General features: G+C 45.6%; 3 protein-coding genes across 3 annotated transcripts; 2 read left to right on the top strand and 1 right to left on the bottom strand.

The window, feature by feature from the left end:
- The first annotated feature begins 133 nt into the window (after nucleotides 1–133).
- cnnm3 (cyclin and CBS domain divalent metal cation transport mediator 3) lies at nucleotides 134–8011 on the top strand. Its single transcript, XM_086135350.1, has 11 exons — nucleotides 134–880; nucleotides 1629–1963; nucleotides 2696–2872; nucleotides 3598–3755; nucleotides 3829–3972; nucleotides 4042–4200; nucleotides 4344–4513; nucleotides 4658–4754; nucleotides 4886–5016; nucleotides 5168–5315; nucleotides 6393–8011. The coding sequence occupies exons 1-11, from the start codon at nucleotides 149–151 to the stop codon at nucleotides 6455–6457; spliced, it is 2316 nt and encodes a 771-aa protein (XP_085991476.1). The 5' UTR covers nucleotides 134–148; the 3' UTR covers nucleotides 6458–8011.
- A 3470-nt stretch (nucleotides 8012–11481) lies between these two features.
- Nucleotides 11482–13144, bottom strand: LOC147191928 (transcriptional regulator protein Pur-beta-like). The gene has a single exon (XM_086135109.1). It carries the CDS (start codon nucleotides 13087–13089, stop codon nucleotides 12190–12192), a length of 900 nt encoding a protein of 299 aa, XP_085991235.1. The 5' UTR covers nucleotides 13090–13144; the 3' UTR covers nucleotides 11482–12189.
- A 1203-nt stretch (nucleotides 13145–14347) lies between these two features.
- Nucleotides 14348–19770, top strand: polm (polymerase (DNA directed), mu). Its single transcript, XM_086135108.1, has 11 exons — nucleotides 14348–14834; nucleotides 15158–15329; nucleotides 15458–15559; nucleotides 16126–16296; nucleotides 16398–16469; nucleotides 17009–17129; nucleotides 17210–17342; nucleotides 17416–17518; nucleotides 18198–18458; nucleotides 18528–18611; nucleotides 18996–19770. The coding sequence occupies exons 1-11, from the start codon at nucleotides 14644–14646 to the stop codon at nucleotides 19080–19082; spliced, it is 1497 nt and encodes a 498-aa protein (XP_085991234.1). The 5' UTR covers nucleotides 14348–14643; the 3' UTR covers nucleotides 19083–19770.
- Nucleotides 19771–20597: the final 827 nt, after the last annotated feature.

Below are 20597 nucleotides of genomic sequence, written 5' to 3'. Positions count from 1 at the left end.
GTGTTTTAATTTTATCTTCGATGTATGTACAACGTACGTTGCTTCAAATGTTAGTTATTCGATTTTAGATGTTTGTCTGATTGTTTGTCCCACGATTTGAACGCCGCAAGGTTCCAAGTGGGCGGGGCCTGGCACGGAGTAGAGTCACATGACCCGCCCAGGAGCCAGGCTGACCAATTCCAATATGGTGGCCAGCTTGGCAGGTCTACGTTTGCTGTTGATGATATTGTTGATGGTATTGTTGTCGTGCGGGATCCGGTTGGGCTTGTGCGGCCAGGCGACGCCGCCCGTCGTGCGCCTGCGCCCTGAAGACCCCGCGGGCCGTGTGTGTATGAAAGGAGGGATAATCTCGGCGCCCCGGGGAGCTTCGTTCAAGCTGCGGCTCTTCGGCCCCGACCGGAGTAACCGGACCTGGCCGTGGCTGGCCTTCGCGCCCGAGGGGGCGCTCGGGGACCCATGCGAGGACGAAGACAGACGGCGGCAGGCCGCCTTCCTGGTGAAGGAGCCCTTTGCGGCCGAAGAGAATTGCAGCGGACTGCTGACGGTGGAGGTACAGCCGGGGGGCGGCGGCGAGCAGCGGGACCTCCATCAGAACCTCCATCACGTGTGCATGAAGAGCGGGGGCAAGTGGACCTCGGTGAGTGAGGACAAGCTGCGCGTCAGCTCGGACGAGCCTTTGCCCACTGAGCACATCCCTGCGTGGGGCCTGGCGGTGCTGGTGCCGATGCTGGTTCTCGTCTGCGGGCTGCTGAGGACGGTTCAGCTCAGCCTGCTGTGGCTCGACCCGGTCGAGCTTTACGTGCTGCACAGCTGCGGGTCCGAGGAGGAGAAGCGCGCCGCCAAGCGTCTGGAGCCAGTCAGGAGAAGAGGGAACTTTATGGTAATAACAATAATAATCATCATCATCATCATAATCATTTTTGCTGTGAATTGCGCAAGACCGACAAGGACAAATTCTGTCCCAGAAACCGCGTGCCAGCTCAAAGTAAATGGAATGAAGCTTCATCGTTGTAAAAAATTAAGCCGCCCTCTCCACGAATTCAAAGGATGAGAAAACAAAGTCTGGAAACTTTTTCAACTCGCACCACTGCTCTGTCATTTGTTAACTTGCCAACACTCGCTGTAACGACGAGGTGCTCTCAAGCAGTGATTCCCTCAACCAGTGTGCCGGCGCATATTAGTGTCCTGTGAGAGCTCCAGCGGAATTGATCAAATTTTATTTTATTGGTGAGAGGATTATTTATTAATAGCAAATAACGTGTCTTTGCCCGTCTATCTATACCACTAACTTATAGTGAGCGAAAGAAAAGAAAAAAATCTTAAATGGACAAATGTATTCTGTCTTTGTGACAATTTTGTTTGGAGGTGTGCCATGCGATTTTTCAAACTTAAAAAATGTGCCGTGGCTCAATAAAGTTTGTGAATCACTGCTCAAAAGCACAAAGGTGCTCAAAATGTGTCACTGGGCCCCCTTGAAGCAACGCCCAAAATATGAGGAAAACTGAAACGGGACAAACTGTTGCCCTATATCTTCACAATTCATTTCTACATTGTCTGAAAATTGGTGACGTGAGTCATGTGCATCCATGACTTGTGTGTTTTGGTTTGGCGTACGTTGTGTGTGGCAGGCGTGCTCTCTCCTCTTCCTGTGCGTCCTGGGTCACTCGGCCGTGGGGGTCCTGCTGTTCCGGGCGTTGGGTTCGGTGGCGTCGGCCGCCTTCGCCGCCGCCTTCATGCTCTTCTTCCTGGCCGAGCTGCTGCCTCACGTGGTGTGCTCCGGCTATGGCTTCCAGCTGGCTCCAGGCCTCACCTGGCTGGCCCAGGTGAGCATGGTGCTCACCTGCCCGCTCTCTTGCCCCCTGGGTCTGGTCCTGGACCTGGCGCTGAGGCGTGACATCAGCACCTGTTGCATCCGCGAGCGAGCCATGGAGATGATCCGCACCAGCGTCAACGACCCCTACAGGTATGGCCCCCCGCCTTCGATAATGGCGATGTTTTTAAATTTTTAGTTACTTATTTATTTTAATATTGGGGTCAAGAATAATAGCAATTTTTTCCCCATTTTATTTAAAAAAATAAAATCTAAAGGTGGCACGGGGGTCGACTGGTTAGCACGTCCGCCTCACGGAGCAGAGGTAGATTCCAGGCACCGGCCTTCTTGTGTGAAGTTTGCATGTGCCCCCGTGCCTGCGTGGGTTTTCTCTGGGTACTCCGTTTTCCTCACATTCCAAAATCATGCATGGCAGGCGGATTGAACTCTCTAAATTGTCCCAAGGTGTAATTCTGAGTGTGAATGGTTGTTCGTCTCTGTGTGCCCTGCGATTGGCTGACAACCAGTTCAGGGTGTACCCCGCATACTGCCCAAAAGACGGCAGAGATAGGTACCAGAATGCCTGCGACCCTCGTGGCTTGCATAATGGTTGGATGGATGGAAAAAATATAGAATATTTGGTACAGAAGAAAGGTGCGTCGTGTTTGTAAGTCAAAGTGTCCCATTACTGGTGAGTTATTTTCAGAACATACCCGTGGGCTACTCATGTTATCCTTGGGCCTAACTAGTACCCGGAGACATATATTCTGAGTAGTCTTTTAATAAAATGGCACGTCCATGGACACGCCCGCCGCCGTATGTAAGAATGAGTCCTGCGCACGCGTGCGCTCTGCATTGTCACACATTGCGTGTGTCTTGTCGCAGTGAGTTTGTGAAGGAGGAGTTCAGCCGTGGGACGCTGCGCAGCAAGACCGTTGAGGATATCTTGACGCCCCTCAAGGACTGTTTCATGCTGCCCAGCTCCACCATTCTGGATTTCTCCACCATGTCGGACATCATGCAGAGCGGCTACACGCGTGTGCCCATCTATGAAGAGGAGAGGTGGGAGATAACACTTCAACTCAGACTCGACTGCTTCTCAATGTGCACCCGTGTCATTTGGCGCCACCTGCTGACAAAGCTCATTTGATACAATTTTACTTTTTAATTTTACCCCAAAAATAATTGACACTAGAATGTTCAAAATGAAATTTCAGGAGTGTAGCAGGCATAAATATTTGTCAACAACCAGAAAGGAGGTTTATTCTTATCATTGTAAAATTACAATGAAAAAAAAGATCCTACTTCCAAAAATCAACTCCAAAATGTACAGTAAAAACTTGAAAATGTGCATAGTTGTATTATTACAAGAAATAAAAACTAATATGACAAAGTTTTGATGTTAAGAGAAAAGAAAATGACAAATGATCCAAGACTAAACTAGAGAGAGGAAAATGAAGCTTCATGAACCACTGGTGATAGTTTTTTTTTTCCCCCCCAGATTGTGCTCTTGTCTTTAAAAAAATGTGCAATGAAAACGTATTACATTTCCATTGCATCTTTAAATAAAGAATGGCATCCAGAGGAGTAAAAAAAAAAAAATATATATATATATCACAAGTGCTTCATGAAGCTTCATTTGTGCATTACGACTGGATATTGCGGGAAGAAAACAGAATTTGATTATTTTCCAGCCATTGTTAGTGTTGGTGAATGCAGGATGAAGCAAATGTTCACGCTAGCCGGTTTTGCAAGCGAGTGATTTTTGCCGGTGCGACGGCGTGCAGGTCCAACATCGTGGAGATCCTGTACGTGAAGGACTTGGCACTCGTGGATCCTGACGACTGCACGCCCATGACCACCATCACCAAGTTCTACAACCACCCGCTGCACTTTGTCTTCAACGACACCAAGCTGGACGCCATGTTGGAGGAGTTCAAGAAAGGTCAGACTTGCCGGTCCGCTTGCGCGTTCCGCCACTGCTTCCTTCGGCACTAACGTTAGCTTGTTGCGTCCAGGCAACTCTCACATGGCCATCGTGCAGAAGGTGAACAATGAGGGCGAGGGTGACCCCTTCTACGAGGTTCTGGGATTGGTCACCCTGGAGGACGTCATCGAGGAGATCATCAAGTCGGAAATCCTGGACGAGTCCGATGGTTACCGTAGGTTCTCTCAAAGCAAGTCGTGATGACGTGTGGATTTGAGGGTTAACCGCCGTCTGTTTCTCGCAGTGGACAGGAAGGTGAAGCGTCCTCTGCCCCCGCTGGAGATCCCCGTGGAGCCTCGCGGGGCCCCCGATGAGTTCTCGCTCTTCAAGATGCCCGAAGGCGAGCCAAAGATCCAGACGTCGCCGCAGCTGCTGCTCGCCACTCATCGCTTCCTCTCCAGAGGTGCGTGTTGTCGCCAAGCGCTTCCTGTCGGCCATTTTGGAATCGAGCCCCTCAAGGCTTTTTCCCCAATGGCGTGTGCTCCTCGGCCCGATTGAAGGTCCTCGTAGTGTGTCCGCATGTGGCGTGTCTTTGGTGTCGCGCAGAGGTGGAGCACTTCAGCCCGGCGCGTGTGTCTGAGAAGATCCTTTTCCACCTTCTGCGCCACCCCAGTGTCAACCAGGAGGTGCACTTTGACCCTAGCAATCGCCTCAGCCCCGCCCACTATCTGTACACCCGCAACCACCCGGTGGACTACTTCATACTGCTGCTGCAGGTGTGTGTGTGCGTGAGTGGGTGAGTGTTAGAGACTGTGACATTGTGTGTGTGTTTGCAAAAGAGTGTGTTCGTGGGAGAGTGTGTGAGAGCGCGTGAGAGAGCGAGGTGAGACGTAGAGTAAGTGCACGTATTGTGGCGGCAGGGACGAGTGGAGGTGGAGATCGGCAAAGAAGGACTCAAGTTTGACAACGGCGCCTTCACCTATTACGGCGTGTCGGCACTCACACTGCCATCCTCAGGTTAGCGTAGGAACTGCAACAACACACACCAGCAAGGGTCAGGACTTCAAGTTTGATTTGATATGTTGATATTTCATGATTCATTGTTATTTTGATTCAGATGGTTAGTAAATGTGCGTGTGCGTGTACAGTGCATCAGTCCCCGGTATCGACTCAGCGGCAATCTCCCCGAGATCCGTTTGACGCGGCCGAGGCGACCAGTCCGTCCAGTTACTGTCCGGACTACACGGTCCGAGCGCTCACCGACCTGCAGCTCATCCGGGTACGTACTTGTCAAGTCACACGGTGCGTTTGTGTGTGCATGTGTGTGTGTCTATGACAGTGTGTGTGAGATTACGGATGTGACCTTGCATGTATATAGTCGGTACGAGATGGTCTTTCCATTCATGCATCGTGTGTGTGTGCACGTGCAGGTGACCCGCCTGCAGTACCTGAACGCCCTGATGGCGTCACGGGGCGGCGGCGGCGGCGGCCCTAGCCCAGACCCGCCGGAGATCAAGATACTTCCCAACAGTCACACGAAACTGCTCAACGACAGGAACGTGGCCTCGGCCGCTCAAGGTCAGCCCAGAAGGCGGCGGCGGCGGCCGCTTGTCCAACCACCTGCTCGCGGTCCCTCCAGGGCGCACCCTTGTGGCACTCATGCCTAACCACTTCCTGTTTCCTTTTTCCTGTACTAAACAAACACCAAAAATGGTTCCTGTCTTTTCTTTGCTGACTTTCTCCTCCAGACTTGAACTTCTCTTTCTTTGACACCATTGACAACTACTGCTAGTGTGGCAGGTGAACGCAACCGCGCACGTTACAGCTCGGCTTATGTGTGTGTTTGTGTAAGTGTGTACGTGGTGTATGTGTTTGTTACCCTTCTTTGCTTTCATTGATCAGTTCACACAATGCCTGTCCCTCAGTCTGCTCCCATTGGTCAGATTTTATCATATTTAATTCCTAATTTGAATATATTTTTAGCGTTCATTTTAAATGGCGGCATTATAAGGTTTTTATTTAATTCATTTGTATTTAAAGCATTTCACTTTTCATTTTTTTAAACATTTATTCAAATTGTTAATTTTAGCATTATTCTGTTTTTAACATTTAATACTGTTTTTCCTTTCAAATGTTATTTTTATCTGTTTTTATTATTTCAGCAATATTGCTTCTTTTATCATTTTTTGGCATCAATAGTTTTAAAAAATGTATTCAATTCATTTAGGATTTTAAGCATTATTTTTTAAAATAAATTAGTTTCAATTGTTATCATTTTATTTTCAAATGCTTTTTTAACATTTATTGTTTAATTTCTATATTATCTTAACATTAATGTAAATGCTTTTATTTTTAGGATTTTATTTATTTTTTAAAATGTCATATTTTTGGTTTATATTTCAAACCTTGACACAATTAGTTTTATGATTAGCATTACATTTTAGAATTTGATAACATGACATGCACTAAATTTATGATCTAGTCCATAGCAATTTATTTTCATCTTTTCATGTAATTTGCTTGTACATTCTTTTATTTTGTTTAATGTTGTGTATAGCATGATGTTATTTGTTAATGTTGAATTTAAAAGATGCTCCTCCATGTTCCTGCCCCCTCACTCCACTATTCTGTGCTCTCATTGGTCGACTTCTGCAGATGGGACAGAAGAAGACGACGACGACGACGACGACGACGAAGAAGGCGACGAGGCTCGTGCGTAGCGACGACCTCTTCAAATGTTCATCTGACTGGACGAGACTGGTCTCCATTTCTCTTATGTCATTTTAATTATCATTATTATTTTTCTTCAAGATTATTATTATTATGTTTTATAAACACTGTGTGTAGATTTTTATTATTTGGTTTTAGTTAATTGGGGCGGTGCCTTTCTTCCAAGTTCACCATTGCCATTGGTCACTTTTGCTGTTTGCGTGCCAAATTGTGCGTGTGCGAGCATCCGTCCGTTCAGACAGCGACGCATGTCCTCCTTAGGCTGCATGGTCACGTGACCGCTCGGGCTGGTTTCCGTGGTTACGCCAAGAGGTTGTTGAGGCTTTGGTGATGCTCACTGCGGAAAGTTTTGCTTCACAAGAATTTTCTTTGCCAAATGTCTCACAGAAAAACGGATTCAATCTTGATCGACACTTAAAAAACAATTGCATTCCACATTTTGGTTTTGTGCTCAAGTTAGCCACGGTAGCTAGGTGGCGTCTCTTTAGTGGTTTTTGTTGATAAATTGATGGTTTAGTTATCTTTGTTTTGTGACGTTTTCACTCATCCTTAACTGGAACCCCAAACTAGCACCTTGAATCTTGTCCTATTGTCTTCATGTGTGTGTGAGTGAGCAGCATGCCAACTTGGATGGAGAAGTAGCGCGTACACGTCGCTTAGTAATTTTATTTTATGATTATTTTTTTTGACCAGCTGACACTAGTTATCAAATGCATGCAAAAACTTTAGCCAAAGCTCATTTAGCTCATCTACCTACCTGGAAGCTAATATGTCACTTGGATGTTGTTTGAATTTACTTGGCCATTCCTTGAAACATAAGCCGACACGCTAACTTTAGCTCCCTTGCCTTGGAGGTCAATACTAAAAGGTACTAAGGCTAAGCTAATGTTTGTCATGCTGACAATGCCTTTTGAGTGGACTTTTTGCGTTACTGGTTCAGCACACCCTAAACTCTGTGTTTTAATTTGGGTATTTAACAAGCTCAGTGCTAAACTAAAATAAGCTAAACAACGCTACGGTTGGACAATCGATGTTTGAGAGGGTGGATTAGTCAATTTAATAAGATTATTTTTTGAGGGCTTTTGTTTTAGTAGTTTTATGAAGAGTAATTAAAGCCAATAAAAAGCTCAGCGTTAGACTCTCGTTAGCGTGATTAGCAACGGGCTAGTTAGCGAAGTATCACGCATGTTCTCTCATTCCGTACGCGTGTCTGATCGGTTGCTGTTAGAACTTGATATGCCGTCATCTTCCAGCAGAGAATCTTGTTTGATTTCAAGATTTGTTCAAATAGTTTTACTATTTGAATAACGTGTTCCATTTTTTAATTTTTTTTGGTATGAAAACTGAATGTAAAAAAAGAAAAATGTCAATGAGGAGTGCAAGTGTTCATAAGTTAGAGAGTAGTTTGTAGACGAGTTTCAAGTTGTGGAATCACTTCCTGTTTGTGTTACACTTTTATAGTTTTATCCGCAGCAGCGACGTTGGCTTTAATACTTTCAAGTATTCAATTTTCCTAGGAAATAAAGTCAATCCTGTTCTAAATACATCTGTCTTAGTTTTCTATGTTGTAGCATTGAAACAAAAAGATTACTTTCTTGTTAACAATGTCCTCCTTTGCTTTTTCAGTCTGTGTCGTCACTCGGAGTTGCCATATTAGGTTGTCGTGTCGTCACGCTGTGTTGCATTATCGTGAGTTATCTGATCAAATTGTCACATCGTGTTGTGGTGTTAGCATGTTGGGATTTCATTTCATCACGTCATGTTATCGTTTGTCATGTCATCATGAGGCTGTGGAGCACCCAGCAACTCGTTGACCTTTTGTGCACGTGTGTCTTTGTGTGTGTGAGTGTGTGTTGCCTCTGCCAGTCACATTGCGGGCACATGGCAACAGGATCTAAAAATAACCTCTTCGTCCTGCAGTATCAGGATTCCTTTGAAACTCCCAACATGTTGACACCGTTTCTTCTTCTTCTCCTCTCCGCCGCCTCTCTTTCCTCTCTGCCGCTTCCTCTTCCCTCAATTGCTATTTTTTTTTGTTTTGCTTTGGTTTTTGTCCAATCATATATCAGCCTGTAATGTGTTGCCGTGTCAATCTAATCTCCCAGCGGCTGTCGCAACCAGTAGTGCCGGCCCATGGAACATTAACTAGATTAGCAGTGGGGGCTGTTTCGTCACGTTTCAATTTTACCCAATGAAATTATTCATCAATTGTAATGATATGTGACACGCTACGCACGCGCCATCAACATGCCTTGCACACACCTCAAGCTGGAATGTCATCACAGACAAAGTGTCAGCGCTGATTGAATATTACAATTTTCCCATTGCGAGACTACTGAAGGTTATCGTCGAACAAGATCATGTAGCACAGAGGTGTCAAACTCAAGGCCGGGGGCCATATCTGGCCCACAACATTTTTTTTTTGTGGCGCGCAAAAGCAAATTGTGTTGCCTTCCATGACCCTTTCTAAAATCTCCCAACAAAATTTTAAATTGTCATGTGTAATAAATAGTAGGAGTCGAGGTAGTAATAACAGTGTTATTATTAAATTTTTTATGACATCATCAGGGGCCAGTGTTGTGGCCTCGTGAGGCTGAGCTTGAAATTTGACCGGTTGATGAAAACAATCCCTTTGCAAACATACTTTTGATAGGTGGTGAAAGCCCCTGGCAGATTAGGTTGACATCCGATTGGACAAAAATATCCGACATCCAAGAAGCTCTAAAATGAATGCCGCAGACTTTAATGTCATTATAAAATTGTCAATATTAGAATTGAGCATTTAAATGCCGGTGATGATCTTGAGGCCGACGGACAGCCTCTCTGGCACTGGATGAACGCATCCGGGATGCAAGGACGCCAGACTTGATTTGTCTCGCTGCCTGCTGAGGAATTAGTGTGCTGTGCTCCCACAATGCACCAGTGCCACACTGCACATGTGCTTGCGTGCGCATGCTCATTAGTCAGCGGTCACTGCCCAGGGGTCATGGAGGACGCCGAGCCTCCAGCACGCAACGTCGTGATGAGAATTCAATATGTGCAGGATTCATGAAATGTGATGACATTCACAACATTTAGTTCATGGAATTCAGTGAATGGAATTAGATGAGATATTGTGACATTCATTTCACTTTACAGCAAAAAAAGAGCGGAAACATTTAAAACTAATGAATAACCTAAAGGAAAATTGTACAAAACTGGAGAACCCAAGACGGCACAAATAAATGGAGTATATATTAAAAGCAAATAGCAAACTGTGCTGAAACACAAATGGTGCAGCAACACAGATAGGCAGACAGTATCACTAAACTCAGTGGGATATATTCTTTATGCTCTGTGACAAATGATTTATATTACTGCAGTTTACTGAGAAATTGTGACCGTCTCCATGTATGTCTGTATTCTTCTAACCCTAGGTGGTACTTTTTTTTTAATCCTACATATACCGCTGCTGACAATTCTTGCTGCTTCTAAATACGTTGATTGTTGATGCAGTTTAAGCAGTAATATGTACGTGTATATTCGATTGTATTGCGTTGTAGGCCCTGTAAGTGACAAATGTGACATTGAATGTACACTTAGTAAGAAGCGCGAGTAGTAGTAGTAAGGGGGAGGGTCATGGGGGGCGTGTACATACTTGTCTAATGAGAATGTGGCGTGGGTTGGCACAATTGTATGCTTGTGCGCCAGCTGACTCCCAGTGCAGGAATGTGTGCGTGTATGAGTGTAGGCTCCGCCCACATTCTCATATTCTGGCTTTCTCACATTCTCCAGTGAAACGTGCAGCTGCCGCGCACACACGTCAAGTCAGGGACGCCGCCCATGGGGGCGGGGCGGGGTTAACCCCCAAATTTCTTAAATTATTCAATACTAGTAGTAGGAGCTATAGTACTGTGGTTGAGATTGTAGAAAATGTACGTGCATATGTAGTAGCAGACAAAATGGTGGTAGTGCTGTCGTTGCAAGTGTCAAATAAGTAGTTGCAAATGGAGTAGTAGACACGGGAATTGTTTTCGGGGTAAAAGTTGTCATGGAGTTTTTAATGGTAGCAAAAGTTGAAATCGGAGTAGCACTTCTAGAGGTTGTAGTAGTTTTAGAAATTCTAATACGAGTAGCAGGTGGTAGCAGTAGTTGTTGTACCACTGTTGTTGCAATTGTCCATAATCGGAGTTGCAAGTGTAGTCGTGTACACGGTAGTAGTTTTAGGAAAAGAAGTTCTATTAGTTTTAATTGTATAAGTAGCAGTTTAAGGAATTGTAATACTAGTAGCAGCTAATAGTTGTATCTTCTTGCAATTATCTAGAAAGTTATTGCAAGTGAAGTAGAAGACATACTAGTAGTAGTGGAAGTTGCAGTAGTAGTTATAGTATGAGTAGTTGTTGTATTTGCGGGAAAACAATGTTGTTCCATCTGCTCGCTATTTCGTTTGGTCTATGGAAGTCGTGTAATTGACGCCCACCCAGAGAAGTTTGTAATTTCCAATCAAAGCCTAAGATGGCCCCAAAGCACTTTTTTCCGCCGAGGCAAGGCCTGACGAAACGAAGCTCCTCCCCTCAGATCAACATAGTCACACTTTGTACTAAGATGCCACCAGAAGGCACCATTTTACATGAGGGATTGCTTTGGCCTGAAAAAACAAAAATATTGTAATTTTGTTATAAAATAGAATGTAAAGAATTAAACTAACTCAAGCTTGTGTCTGAGGATTAATCTGTTGCGGCTCTTTGTGGTGCACTATAGCGCAGTCAAGCAGACAAATGAGTGCTTATACCGTCTCTGTATACATGTGTTGCTGCACCTTTTGTGGTCAAATCTCCTATTGCTGCCATGCTGTTGTTATTCGTTAGCAGGTATGTGCAGTGTGTTTTCCTGACAGTGCCATGTGCTGCTGCATCCGCTGCTCTCTGGCCCCAAAGCAAGTGGAACACCCATTCCTCTCGCCACACCTTTTTATGGATTTGGACCAAAACATTACTTCTCTTTCAGAAGGAAAAGAAAAAAGTTGGGAGTCAACTTTGTTGGAAGAAATTAACATTTTCTTTATTCGTAACCCATGAAATTTCCTTTACATAATACAATTTCCTTTATAAGTATTTGAAAATATCTTTTTTGTTGCTGGTTTGTTATAACTTTCCTAGAATCTCGTGTCAATAATATAGTTCTCTTTTTTTTGGGAAAAGAAAAAAAGGAAAAAGAACATCCACGGACGTGTTAGTTGGTGTCCAGCAGCGTCTCTTGCTGATGTTCGTGGGTTTTTTTTTTGTCCGAGTGAGGCGAGAGAGAGGTCGATGGCAAAAGCGTTTCTGCTGGGGAGCCCCAAACGCTGCACTCCTCTGCCGGTATTGCTAAGAATGTGCCCTGGCTGTAATTGCGGTTGACTTCATCCTCCTCGTCAAACATGTGGCGGACAGTAATCCCCTGTGTGTGTGTGTGTGTTTGTGTGTGTGTGACTTTGATTGGCAGCCTCTCCTCCGAGGCCAACCTACAAAACATCCCACAACGTGAACGACAACGAGGAGGACACCGGGAGCCTTTCAGCCTCCACGACACGCACTTAGGTCACGATTCGAACACTACCGAGTCCAACTTGGGTGCTAAGTGACACCGCACCACGAGGCTGATGGACGCTCGTTCACTCTTTCTTCTTTTCTTCTCCAATGCTGTGGGTGTACGTGCGCGCGCTGGTGCGCACGTACGGCGGAGGCGGCGTGCGTGCGCGCGCTCAGTCGTCATCCACGTCGTCGCCCTCCGACTCGTCCCGCCTCTCGTACATCTTGTCCCGGTGGCGCTCCTGGATCTCCTTCATCTCGTCGGCGTAGCGGCTGAAGGCGCCGCCGAACTTGGCCCAGGCCTTGAAGGGTACCGTGATGGAGTTCCGGTAGCTGGGCTTGACTTCGCTGACGCGCAGAAACACTCCGTACTTGTTAGAGCCCACGTCGAAGAAGAAGCGCTTGGAGTCCACCATGATGGAGGTGCCCTCGGGGAGATCACCGAAGCCCCCCGCCGCCATACCGCCTGCGCCGCCGCAGGCCAGCTCGTCGTCTTCGCCGCCGTAGTCGTCGATGAGCTTGGCCAGTGCGTCTCGGAACTCGATCAGGCCCTGCGCCGGAAGGGCTATGGTCTGGCCGGCCAGCATGCCGCCCACCGGGCCGCCCATGCCGAAGCCGGGCCCCCGGTTGACTGTCTGCCGGATCCGCAGAAACCTCCCCCGCTGGTTCTCTTTCAAGTCCAAGTAGTACTTGCGGTTTTCCCGCACCAGAAACTCGCTCTTGAGGGCTCGTCGAGGCCCACCGTCCTCGCCGGCGGTAGCCTGCGCGATCTGCTCGGGGCTGCTGGGGCCTAGCTGAGCATAGTGCTCGATGAAGTCCCCGAGGTAATCGCGCACCTCAGCGGCCACTGACAGCGAGAGGGTCAGCCGACTTTTGGAGCCTCCGGGCCCGACCTCGGCGATCTTGATGAAGCGGCCCTTATTGTTCTGCTTGACGTCCAGGTAGAAGCGCTTGTTCTGGATGTCGAGGCGCTTGGAGGCCAGCTCCTGGGTCTCCTGGTCCCGCTGAAAGTGCTGAAAGCCCCCGCCACCGCCGCTACCGCCGCGCTCACTCCCGCTGTCACCATCCGCCATGTTCAGCTTCTGCCCATCTCCTCCTCTGTACCCAGCGCGCGCCGCCTTCACGCTCGCCGGGGCTGCGCTCTGGAAGAGGCTCGCGATTGGCCGAGTCGCCTGCCGCTCGGATGCGTCAGCGCAGTTCCAGCCTTGCCATTGGCCCGCTTACCTTGTCAGTCACGCCCTTTGCTGGAGCTCTCACGCGCCATTGGTGGAGAAGGAAGTTCCGGTTGCGTTCTTTCCAAACTATTTTCAGCCTCTTGTGCTACTCGTGTCAAGCGTCATTTCTATGACGTCATGTTACGAACAGCCGCGTCGTTGGAAGCTGCAAGCGGACGACGCCATGACGTTAAAAGCATAAAAGCATACTTCGAGCTTGCTATTTCCTCCCACTTAAAAAGCAACATGCTTATACCTACAGGGGGCAGCAGACAGCAGAGTTCCACCTACATCACAAGTTTCAAACTCGAGGCCCTAGGGCCAGATGTGGCCCACGACATCATTTTATGTAGCGTGCAAAGGGAAATCATGTCCTTTGACTTCATGATTCTTGCAAATTGCCTTCACAACACTAACATATGAGATACAATACTGGAATATTTCTTGGTGACCAATAACCCCCTTTAAACTGAAACATAGTTGAACAAACAATTTACTGGCTTCTGATTTCAAAACTAGTTTGACATCAATTTGTTGTGTAAAACCTAAGAACATTAGGTGATCATAAATTCATGTGTGTTCAAAGTCATAACGGTCCTCCGAGAGAAACAATGGCCAGTGACAAAAATGTGTGACACCCCTGACCTACATCATATTGACAGTACGCTAATAAAGCATCTATATGTAATCCGTTCAGTATTTATGAGAGGCTTCAACATACTCATACACTGTACAGACAGAACAGATACTTGTGTAAAAAAAAAAAAAAAAAGACTGGTGAGACTGCTGTACTCTAGTAAAATAATTTATAACTGTCTATTACACTATTATATGCTGTGGCCGTTTTGATCATTTTGAAGACCAAAATTAATTTTTGTAATCTATGAATTCAAGATTTTTGGGGTTCCAGGTGCGGGGTCGCAGATGTTGAAAAAATTTCCAGCAGCTCCTATATTTTGTTGTTCTACTTCTTCCTTTTATAACTTTGCTGCTGTGAATCGGGAATTCCTCCATTGCGAGACTAATAAAGGTTTTCTTATCTTAAAAGTAAGTCCACTGTGACAAAAGCATAGAAATCTGTTTTCAGATACAGGCAGTCAAAGTAAAAATCGTCAGAAAAATACAATATAAACACCATGAAATCTATATACACTTCAGCACAATTATGAAGTATTAATAATTCGCTACTTCCCATCACTACTGTACTACGTTTGTTGGGGCTGTGATGGAATGTCATGTAGTACCAATAACATCCAGCGGGTGGCGGTGACTCCTGAAAGTTTGCGAACACTATTCAAAGAAGACAATGCGGAAATAATTCGGTCCATCTAACATAGTCACCAAAATGCTAATAACGCCTTGTTTAGATATCATTTATTGTTCTATGACATTGAGGGGCCCTCGGAGTGAAACATGGTGCCGCTAAAGCGAAGAAAAGTGTCCTCCTCGACCGGCGGTGCTTCGACGAGCGACAGCTGGGATGACGCGTCCAAGTTCCCGCAGGTGGTCCTCTTCCTCCTGGAGAGGAAGATGGGAACCAGCCGGAGACATTTCCTCACCGAGCTCGGACGAAAAAAGGGCTTCAGGGTCGACGAGTCCTTCACGTATGTTGTCATTCACAGTGAAACTTTAATTTACAAAGCACTTATAATTTGAAAGAAAATCTCAAAAGAGTTCTTATTTCAAACTTGTCAGTTGTCACTTAAGAAAATAGTTACTCTCCAAGTACCAACATAACGTTACATTAAATGGATTACAAAAGCTCACTTTTCGGTCACCCAAAGCTTAAACAGTAAAAAATAATGAATCAATTAAATGCATTGTTATAATTTGTTGTATTGCCGTTTTGAGTGACACAGAGTTATCATTTTACTATGGGGTAAATCATTGGAAATTAAAGGCAGGCGTTGTGCTCATGTCTCACCAGTAAAAATGTCACACACGTCATCTCAGAGAAGAACTCGGGTGACGAGGTCAAAAGTTGGCTGAGTTCACAGGGTCATGACCAGACAGCTGCTCACCTGGTGGACATCAGCTGGTTAACGGAGAGCCTGAGTGCCGGATGTCCCCTCGACATCCTGCAGCAACATCGACTGATGGTACAAAAACACGAGTGTTCCTTGGAAACGGGATATTTCTGTCATTGCTTGCTGCACCACAATGTTGAGAGCAAATTTGGAGCTTAGCAGCTTTGTGCACTTCTCTAACATTTGTCTTCGTTCTGCAGGAGCGGCCGGCATCAAGCGGAGATGAGACGGCGACTTTCTCAATGCCCATCTACGCTTGTCAAAGGAGGACCACACTGGACCACCGCAATGCCGTCTTCACAGTGGGTGTTATAGTCAGTTTGTCTTGCTGTTGGTTTCTTTTTATTTAGAACATTTTGGAATCCTTTAAATGTGTTTTATTTTTCTGGAACTGGATTTTGAGTGTGGTATTTATTATTTATCTGTGTATTTATACTCACGACCCGATTGCGGTAAAGTGGATCCATGGATATTTAAAAAAATTTTTTTGCTAGTTTTTGTTATTTATTTTCTTCATTCTGTTTATTGAATTAAAATATTTTATATTTCTTTTTTATTTTGTTTTTGGATTTTATATTTTTCATTTTATTTTGGAATTGAAATTTCCACATTTTTATTTTTGTTATTATTCACTGCAGTCAGGGTTAGTAAATCCTTTTTTGGGGGGAAGGGGGGTAAATTTTATTACTGACATTTTTATTGTTAGATTTGTATTATGTTTGTATATTTGACAAGAAAAAAATGCTCATCATGTGACTAATTGTGATTATGGTTCACATAGTGGAGATCTAACAATGTCTTCCTTCACTGGACAGTAGTCAAACATGCAGGCAGGAAGTTTGTTCTAAATATGTTTTGACTTGTTCAGGAGGCTCTGTCGCTGTTGGCTGAAAACGCTGAGCTCAGCCAGGACGAGGGTCGCGCGGTGGCGTTCCGCCGCGCTGCTGCCACGCTGAAGGCTTTCCCCGAGTCACTGACAGACGCCCGGCAGCTCAGAGGATGTCCGTGCCTTGGCCAACACTCGCTGTCGGTCATCCAGGTGGGTGAAAGGCTCCCGCGCTCAAATTTTGTCTCATACTGACCAAGTGTTTTTCCGTCAAGTGTTTTTCCGTTGACCAGTACTGACTTTTGTCTTGGCAGGACATTTTGGAAAACGGATCATCCCGGGAGGTGGAGGCCACTAGGCAGTCTCAGCGTTTCAAGGCCATGAAGGTCCTAATGGGCTCAAAGCTGCTCATTCTAAACCGGAAAAGTATGCCAAAAAATGGGCCGCTCTCTTGTTTCATTCACCGTTTAGCCTGTGTTTCCTAAAATTGTTTCATTAACATGTATTTACTAATTATTTTGTGTTCATTTTGCTCATTAAGTAATTAATGCTTAGCGGGGAAGCCGAAAAAATAAATATATCTAACATCGCATTGTCAAAGTGAGCAAGGTCATTTTCATCATTTAATGATTTGGAAACGTAACAGACGTGGAATGACCAATAGTCTAGATATTTGGGAAAAAAAAAAAGAAATTGCAATTCTAAATTTCGCTATTCACATGGTTGGCCTGCTTCCTCAATCCGTAATGATTAGTGGGGTTCCACGGTCCATATGGAAAAACAAAACAAAAACAACTTGTTCTGATTTAGTGAGCTGCCCATTTTCAAAACCAAATGTGATCATTGAGCGTGGACGCTTTCCCAGCCCTTTTGTACAACATTTGTCAATAAATCCTCGGCACATCTCCTGTGCTTTTTGTTCCAGCTCCTGACAGGAATCTTTGGCGTGGGAGCAAAGACGGCGACCCAGTGGTTCCAAGAAGGCATCCGCAACCTCCCTCAGTTACGTCAATCGGGACGCGTCCTCACTCGGGCGCAGCAGGCGGGTGAGTGTTGGCTGCAAACTCGGTCGGATATGTTGTCACTCCCAACGACCTCTACTGAGCGTGCCGATCTGTCTTTGCAGGCGTGGCCCACTACGATGACCTGACACAGTCCGTCACCAGGGCGGAAGCCGACACCATCGGCCAAATTGTGGAGGAAGCCGTTGGCGCAAAGCTGCCGAGCGCCCGGGTCACCTTGGTGGGAGGCTTCAGGAGGTACAATCCACCACTTGCGGTTTGGCCTATCGCAGTTGGTTGTGAGCGTATCCCCGCTCGACGCTTCTTGCAGGGGGAAACCGAGCGGCCACGATGTCGACTTTCTGATCACGCACCCGGAGGAAGGGCGGGAGGAGGGTCTGATTCCAAAAGTGGTGGCACACCTGGAGGCTCGGGTGAGTCGAAGCAAACGTGTCACGTTGTCACTGGCATCTCCAACTACGACTTGCTTTATTGGCCATGTGATCTTGATGTCGTTGCTCCGAAACTCACACTACCGTATTTTCCACACTAAAAGGCGTACTGGATTATGAGTCATTCAATGAATGACCTATTTTGTAATTTTTTTCATATATTCGACGCACCGCATTATAAGACGCAATCTACAATGCATCCACTAGATGGAGCTACGCTCAAGGAAATGCCAACTGAACACGACACAACACCCTGATTTATATAGCGACGATCAGATGTCAGTAAAACTTATTTAATAAAGAAGCGACACAGTTCACTTAACCAACAGCAAGTTGTAACATTGACTCATTAACGTTGAACTCTCTTCCCGCTGCTCTATTTCCGTGTTCAACTGCTCATTCAGTACCAGCCAATCCTAGACCAAGTCTGAAAAGACGTTTAAATACGTCTTTGGGAGTGAATGAGTTAAATAAATGATTCCCGTAATGACGAAACACAACGCGCATCGGATTTTAAGGCGCGCTGGGAGCGTTCAAGAAAATGGAAGGCTTTTAGGTTCGCCTTTTAGTGCGGAAAATACGGTACTGACGCTGTTCTGAACAGTGTGTAATGTTCACGTTGTCAATAGAGTTTGTCGGGAATGACCTTGTTATCCATCAGGACTTCCTGTTGTACCACAAGAGCAGCAGAAACTCATACACGGAGGCCAGCGGGACTCCCGCCTCCACCATGGATCATTTTGAGAGATGTTTCTCCATCTTCAAACTTCCCATGCCAGAGGGAGGCGAGTCGCACTCGCGCCAAGACGATGTGGCGCTCCGACGTGGCGAGTGCAGGCGGTGGCGAGCTGTGCGCGTGGATTTGGTGGTCTGTCCGTTCAGCCAGTTTGCGTTTGCCATGCTGGGCTGGACGGGTTCCAAGGTAATGCTGCCGGTGGCCCCCTGATGGTCAAGGGGTGGGGCTGACGCGTGTTTTTGGGTTGTGACGCAGTTGTTTGAGCGCGAGCTGCGACGCTGGGCCACTCAGCAGAAGAACATGTCACTCAGCAGCCACGCCTTGTACGACAACAAACAGGTACGCCAAAATACTACACCTGCAACATATCGCTGTGAAATAAAACGGTGCATATGCGGATTTTTGTCTTGAATCCATTTTATAGCTTGAGAGAAAAAGCAAATGACATCAATTAAATCAAGTTTTGGCGGTTTTCCACTCTGGGGTTTGTTTTATTTCATTTACAAACATCTGCTTTTAACCCGTTCATGCACCCTTTAACCCGATAACATGATAACCTGTCCAATGTCTTAACCGCTGTCCCTCAAAGGGTTAATTTAGAAGACAATGATGAAAATGTTTGCCTATTTTCTGATGTTCCGGACCCCAAACCAAGAACGAACTGATGTGTGCATTTTCTACACCATCCTTTTGAAATAACTTTTTTTCTTCTTTTGATCGCAGCGTGAATACCTGAAAGCCGCGTCAGAGGAGGAGATATTTGCTCATCTCTCACTGGAATACATCCCGCCTTCAGAGAGGAACGCCTGAAGAAGCACCGCCGCCTGCCGGACGGTTACCGACGGTGTTACCGTCTTCAGCCCAAGTCGGTAACACGGACGCCAAAAAAAATCACAAAAGTCAAGAAAGTGGTCGAATGGCCTGGCAAAGAAGTCATCCAGATGAAGGTGACATTTTTTTTTTCTCCACGTTTTGCTCCTTATAATTTGTTCGTTCCTACTTCCGGGGTAAAGAAATGCACTTGGAGTTATGGGAGCGAAAAGGTTTCTGGTTCACTTGAGAGTACAGCGACAACGGAATTCATTAACATATTACTCACTGACTATTTTGATCATCAACGGATCGTTTGGAGACCTTGCTCAATCTAGATCTTCAAATCCTCCTAATTTCTTCCTCTCAAAAGTCCGTATTGTCTCATTTCTGTCAATCCTCATGATAGCAGAATGATTTAAAAAAAAATTGCAAACATCTGATTTGTCTTTGGAAAAACAATGAGCAACACTTTTGGATGTCAAAGTCCAAATCGGTTACTGAACTATCATCTTTTTTTTTTTTTTTTGTGCATTTTCTGCTCTGGCAAATTGAAAAAATAAAATGTATTTATTTTTGTAATCTTTTAAAATCCAATTTTTTGAAAAAAAATCGACAGATGAATTGATTAGCACAATAATTGTTAATTGTGGCTCTCGTACTCCATAAATTGCAAGTTTTGGGTAAAGATTTGGCCTGTGTGTGGGTGCGTTCTGTTTTGTGTGTGTGTGTGTGTGTTACGTGTGAGTGGTTTGCAAGCCCTGGTGCTAACGGCCTCATTAACCTGAAAATTGCAGCTCCACATCAAAGTGGCATCAGGCCCCACTCGTCCTCCCTTCAGGATGTTACTTTTCAGCTTTTTTTTTTAAGTATTACCTACAGAATTGATACTTGTCACATTCCCAAAAAAACAAACAAACCCCAAAATCCTCCACGATACTACGTCATCGCAGACGAGACGGCGTGCTCCCACGTCGTCCAGCCGTCGTCTTGTCATTTCACGCCCCAAAGTGGCAACGCTGCGCGAGCCACACGTAGACGGTTGGCGGAGACTCTGCGTCTGTCACTCTGTCTTTCTGTCTGTCCGTCCGTCCGTCTTTCCCGTCCGCAGGCTAAATGTGGGAATGGGAGTGACTTTGACTTCACACGGCGCCGATTATGTGGCACGCTCTCAACTTCATTTTAGCATTACACCCTCATCATCATAATAATAATAACAGTCAGCGTGATCAATTAATGGCAACATTTCACTTTTTTTTTTATTTTTTTTTTTAAGTTTGGGGGTGTCTACTCAGTTTTACGTAGGAATAGTCAATGTCAGTAAAGATTATAAAATAGGTTCACGCTTCCTCGGTCTTTCTAATTTAAAAAAATATATATTTTCTTTTTTATATTGTGGAGTAAATGTTGAACCGGCTTGAGAGCTTTTGTTACATTGTGATAGCAAACATTGGCCACTAATATTCCCATGAGGTTTCGTCCATTATGTACATTGATCATTCGCCAATATTCACA

This window comes from Hippocampus guttulatus, chromosome 17 (assembly GCF_054856545.1).
Source record: "Hippocampus guttulatus isolate MCC_2025c chromosome 17, RoL_Hgut_1.0, whole genome shotgun sequence".
In the NCBI taxonomy this organism is placed as follows: Eukaryota; Metazoa; Chordata; class Actinopteri; order Syngnathiformes; family Syngnathidae; genus Hippocampus; species Hippocampus guttulatus.
Note: the sequence above shows the minus strand (reverse complement) of the source record. Positions and strands in the feature narration are given on the sequence as shown.

Excerpts from the sequence above, each read along its gene's own strand:
- cnnm3 (XM_086135350.1), top strand. The coding sequence starts at position 149 with ATGACCCGCCCAGGAGCCAGGCTGACCAATTCCAATATGGTGGCCAGC. Across the intron at positions 2,873-3,597 it reads CCCATCTATGAAGAGGAGAG|GTCCAACATCGTGGAGATCC; the intron begins GTGGGAGATAAC and ends GACGGCGTGCAG. Across the intron at positions 4,201-4,343 it reads TCATCGCTTCCTCTCCAGAG|AGGTGGAGCACTTCAGCCCG; the intron begins GTGCGTGTTGTC and ends GGTGTCGCGCAG.
- LOC147191928 (XM_086135109.1), bottom strand. The coding sequence starts at position 13,089 with ATGGCGGATGGTGACAGCGGGAGTGAGCGCGGCGGTAGCGGCGGTGGC.
- polm (XM_086135108.1), top strand. The coding sequence starts at position 14,644 with ATGGTGCCGCTAAAGCGAAGAAAAGTGTCCTCCTCGACCGGCGGTGCT. Across the intron at positions 16,470-17,008 it reads AGCGTTTCAAGGCCATGAAG|CTCCTGACAGGAATCTTTGG; the intron begins GTCCTAATGGGC and ends TTTTTGTTCCAG. Across the intron at positions 17,519-18,197 it reads TGGCACACCTGGAGGCTCGG|GACTTCCTGTTGTACCACAA; the intron begins GTGAGTCGAAGC and ends GTTATCCATCAG.